Raw genomic sequence first — 4,781 nt, forward strand, 5'->3', positions numbered from 1 at the left:
ATGTGGGATTTATCAACAATGATTGCTTACTCATGTGCGTAAGAACTGCGTGCGCACGTTTGATAAATACGGATTTTCTTGTACTTACGCACATTCTAAATTTAATTCGTAGGACAAAATATAGAACCTTTTCTACGCACTGTTGATAAATGAGGGCCCAGGTTCATGGGGAGCATATCGCCCAAGTCAGCTGAGCAACAGCCGATGAAATGCACTGAGCTGATCTTTTCTCTCTTTTCTTGATCCCACAGACGAGTCGCCGACCTCCAAAACCAGCCTGTTTTTCATGATCTCCAACGAGGGCAACCAGAACCTATACGTGTCCCAGGCCAGCCTGTGGTTGTACTTCAAGCTTCTGCCTAATGTTTTGGAGAAAGGCTCGAGGAGGAAGGTCACAGTGAAGGTTTACTCGCAGGAACCGGGACTCGGGAACAAGTGGAACTTGGTGGAGAAGCGCGTGGATCTCAAACGCAGCGGATGGCACACTTTTCCGTTGACGGACACCGTGCAAATGGTTTTCGCCAAAGGCGATCGCCGGCAGAACCTGGACGTACGGTGCGAAGTGTGTGAAAAGATGGGCGTCATGCCTGTTTTGGTGAACACGGCCGACGAATCCCACCATCCTTTCCTTGTGGTCCAAGCGCGAGCGGCCAACAACAAACACCGCATCCACAAACGAGGCCTTGAATGCGACGGCAGCAGCAGCTTGTGTTGCCGCCAACAGTTTTACATCGACTTCCGCCTCATCGGCTGGAATGACTGGATCATCGCCCCGTCAGGGTACTTTGGGAATTATTGTGAAGGGAACTGTCCGGCGTACATGGCCGGGGTTCCCGGATCGGCTTCGTCTTTCCACACGGCCGTCGTGAACCAATACCGCATGCGAGGAATGAGTCCGGGATCCATGAACTCCTGCTGCATCCCAACCAAACTCAGCACCATGTCCATGCTGTACTTCGACGACGAATACAACATCGTGAAACGGGACGTGCCCAACATGATCGTCGAGGAGTGCGGCTGCGCTTGAGACTTCCAAAATATCATAGTAAGAAACTAATATTTAAGGCTTATCCGTGCTCACAGATCCACACGCACACCCCAGCTCTTCCACGCATCTTTGTACGTATATTTATGTTCTTTAATCATTGAGCGATTTAGTTCCAGTCTACAGGTTTGTACGATACTGTCACGTCAAAGGGATGGGATTGCTTTTATCTATATCTACACTCTTAAAAACAAAGGTTCTTTATTGGCTACCATGAAGATCATCCATTAGACAAAAAAGTTCTTTAGATTATTAAAATGTTCTTCACACTAAGAAAAACATGGTTCTTTTGAAGGGACAGTTCACCCAAAAATGAAATGCTGTTAATTTACTCAGCCTCCGGCCATCCAAGACCTAGGTAACTTCTTTTTCTTCAGCAGAACAGTAACGAAGATTTTTAGCTGAAACCGTTCTCCTTGGTGATTCATAAAATGCATGTAAGCAGATGCACATTTTGGAGAATTAAAAAAGCATATACAGGCAAAACAAAACCAATACCCATGACTCCTGACGATATATTGAGGTCTTATGAAGCGAAACGATCGGTCTGTGCAAGAAACTGAACATTATTTACAACATTATTACCTGTGATCCAGAGCCTCAGGCAAACAGAGAAGTATGAATCTTCATCAGCTCACCTTTTTACAATGAGAAACCATAAGAACGTTCATTTCACCCCTTCATTCAAGTGTTCAGTTCATGCATGCGCATATCAGCGGCTCATCGGTCTTCGGTCCGAGTCGAACTGTTTCCTCAGTTCAGTGTCTATTGGAGGAACTGAAGCGCTGAATGATTCATTCATCATCGGATCAGATACGCTGCTATTTTGGCTCATTTCAGGTGGCAGTGACTGTCAGGCGTCTGAAAGTGAGTTTTGATTGAGTAACTTGTAGATCTGTGCTGCTCGAGCCACGAACTGTTTTAGACGCTTCAGTCCGATTTGGTGAACTAGTTCAACAAGTTCACCAAAAAGAACCGGTTCAAAAGAATGATTTGTTCATGAACCTGACATCACTCCGGACCGTTTGCCTGAGGCTCTGGATCACAGGTAATAATGTTGTAATAATGTTCAGTTTCTTGCACAGATCGATCGTTTCACTTCATAAGACCTCAATATATCGTCAGGAGCCATGGGGATTAATTTTGAGTTCCTCGATATTATTTTTTCACTCTCAAAATTGGGCAGCCGCTGATCTCCACTGTATGAATCACCAAGGAGCACGATCTAGGATGGCCTGAGGGTGAGTAAATGAACAGCACATTTTCATTTTTGGGTGAACTATCCCTTTAAAAACTGTTGAGTGAAAGATTTTTAGGGGAACCAAAAATGGTTCTTTAATGGCATCGCTAAGAAAACCCCCTTTGAAACCTTTATTTTTAAGAGTGTAGTTTGGTTCTTCTCTTTAAAAATAGAAAGAGGAGAGGTGATCCTCTCAAAAGACTTTTTATATCTGTGTACTTTCCCGAAAAGCACTGACCATCTTCTCAAAGCAACGCCAGCACTTCCCACATCGAGTCCATTGAGTGACAGCCAATCCATTCGAGAGCATCCGTCTTCAACAAACATCTGCAAAGAGCTACAACAATCCTTGGGTTTCTAAACAGACATGAGGTCCATTCATAAATCACAAGGCTTGTCTTGTCATGTCTCGGTTGTGATTATTCATGCAACAAGCCGAAGACACGCTTTTGAAACACAAGTGACTCCAGTGATCTCATGAGTTGCCAAACTCTTCAGTTACGTCATGGTGCAAAAAATACCGTAAATGCACAATATAAAGCACTTGCACGCTTAAAAATGCCTTCGAAGGTACCAAGTGGCACGCTTCGTTCACGATTCCTCTGAAATAAGTGCCGCACAAGCTATGCAATGTATAGTAGTGACCTACACCGGATGACCCACTTGTTATGAACCGCTTTCAATACTTGAAATGTAAACTTTCGCTTCCTACTCTGAGAGGATGGTTGTTACAATGTTTGCACTGAAGTTGCATTATTAGTAAAGAAAAAACCTGCCATTGAAAAAAAAAAAAGAAAAGTTATTTTTATAGAAGCAACTGAATTCTGTTCAAATGTATTATACCGAATTATGGAACCAAAGAGGCCAAGATTTTAGCTATTGTAAGATGGCGAGGCCATCGGATTATTTTGTAAAATACTTTTTAAATGCGCAAGAGGCCTAAACGATGTATCAGGGTACAATAGAATGAATTAAATTTTCAAGTTGTTGTTTTGTACAGTACATAAATGGAATATTTCATATTTTTCCATCATCTTTAATTATTATTTTTTCTCCATTTTTCTATTTAATATTTTTAGCATCTATTCCGGGATCATTTAGAGTCAAATACATGCCATCTCTGTACAGCTTATGTAAGATAAAAATGCTTATTTTGTTCTTTGTAACTGTTATGAAATAAATTTCTTATTCTGCATCAAGATCGACTTGTGTTACTTTTGTGTTCATGTTTATGCATTTGGCAGATGCTTTTATACATTGCATTCAAGGTATGCACTTTATCCGTTCATGCTTTTTCTGGGAATCGAACCCATGACGTTGGTGGTGCTAGCGCCACGTTTGTGGGTTTGATTCCCAGGAAATGCATGAGCTGCTGTGTTAGATTTTTTTCTCTTGAACACATGGGATGGAAACGGTGCTTCATTCGCAAATGTTTTATGCAATATTCAAAATTTCCACACATTTTCTGAGAATCAAACCAAGGACCTTGGTGTTACTAGTGCCATAGTCATGGGTTCGATTCCCAGGGAATGCATGAACTGTTGTGTCAGTATTTCTTAAAAAATACTGTATTATACACTCTAAAAAATGCTGGGTTAAATATAACCCAGCGCTGGGTTATATTTAACCCAGCATTTTTTAGAGTGTAGTAGCCATGTTTGCATCTACTTATTTTATGCAAATTTTGGGATATTGCATGAAAAACACTGGATGGAAATGGCAAGATGTGCATAAAACCTTAAAATGCGCATTAAAAAATGCACAATTGAAGTGGATGATTTTTTATTAGTCAAGAAACTACAATGGATACACACTTACTGAACAAGTTCCTGGATGCAACAAATAACCTTGTGCCTTTGCCTCAGCAATCATGTGATTGGGTAACTGGACTAACCAGCATTGCACACAATCTGAAATATTGTTTTAGTCATTCTGAAATGCCTGAACCAAAGTCTGTCATCAAAAATGATTTGGTATAATTACATCCCAGAACGGTTTCAAACGATTGTGTTCCCAAACACCAGGCTGCAAGATAACATGACAGCATTTGTTATTGCATTTCATCTGAATTAAGTAATTTAGTTAAAAAAGAGGCACACACTTCACATACTTATTTCCGATAAAATTGCAAATATTATAAATCATTTAAACTTTGGTTACAATTATTTATGAAAAGACAAAATACATAATTTTGTACATTATGAATACACAGTGCAAAATAATTTTTCCACCTTTTCCAGATCCTCAAGTTCCAATTAGGAGAAAACAACAGCAACAACAACATAAAAGCATCATAAAAATAAGTACTTGTGCACGAAGTCTTCTCAAGTCTTATGAGGTTGTAAAATCAGCTGAAAATCGTCCAGTCAGCTGCTAATCTCAAATCTGGGTTGTGTCAGGTCTGACATCAATGCTGTTTGTTTGTGAGACTCACGAGAGCCAATGTTTGTTGTCACTGACGTCACAACTGCACTACTGACACCATATTTTGCGAGT

The 4,781-nt window shown here is 40.7% G+C and overlaps 1 protein-coding gene across 2 annotated transcripts in view; it reads left to right on the plus strand.

Moving 5' to 3' along the window:
- LOC107713002 (inhibin beta B chain-like) overlaps nucleotides 1–3,267 on the plus strand; it is a 14,774-nt gene extending 11,507 nt beyond the window's left edge. The window contains exons 2-3 of one of the 2 annotated variants that reach the window (XM_016518425.1): nucleotides 252–1,045; nucleotides 2,517–3,267. In XM_016518425.1, the coding sequence (XP_016373911.1) occupies nucleotides 252–1,027 (776 nt within the window). In that variant the 3' untranslated portion in view covers nucleotides 1,028–1,045; nucleotides 2,517–3,267. Of the gene's footprint in view, nucleotides 1–251; nucleotides 1,244–2,516 lie in introns of those variants that run through there. The other variant, XM_016518423.1, reaches the window with a different exon arrangement.
- The last annotated feature ends 1,514 nt before the right edge of the window (nucleotides 3,268–4,781 follow it).

The sequence above is a fragment of the Sinocyclocheilus rhinocerous genome, unplaced genomic scaffold (genome assembly GCF_001515625.1).
Source record: "Sinocyclocheilus rhinocerous isolate Xijiao unplaced genomic scaffold, SAMN03320098_v1.1 scaffold147, whole genome shotgun sequence".
In the NCBI taxonomy this organism is placed as follows: domain Eukaryota; kingdom Metazoa; phylum Chordata; class Actinopteri; order Cypriniformes; family Cyprinidae; genus Sinocyclocheilus; species Sinocyclocheilus rhinocerous.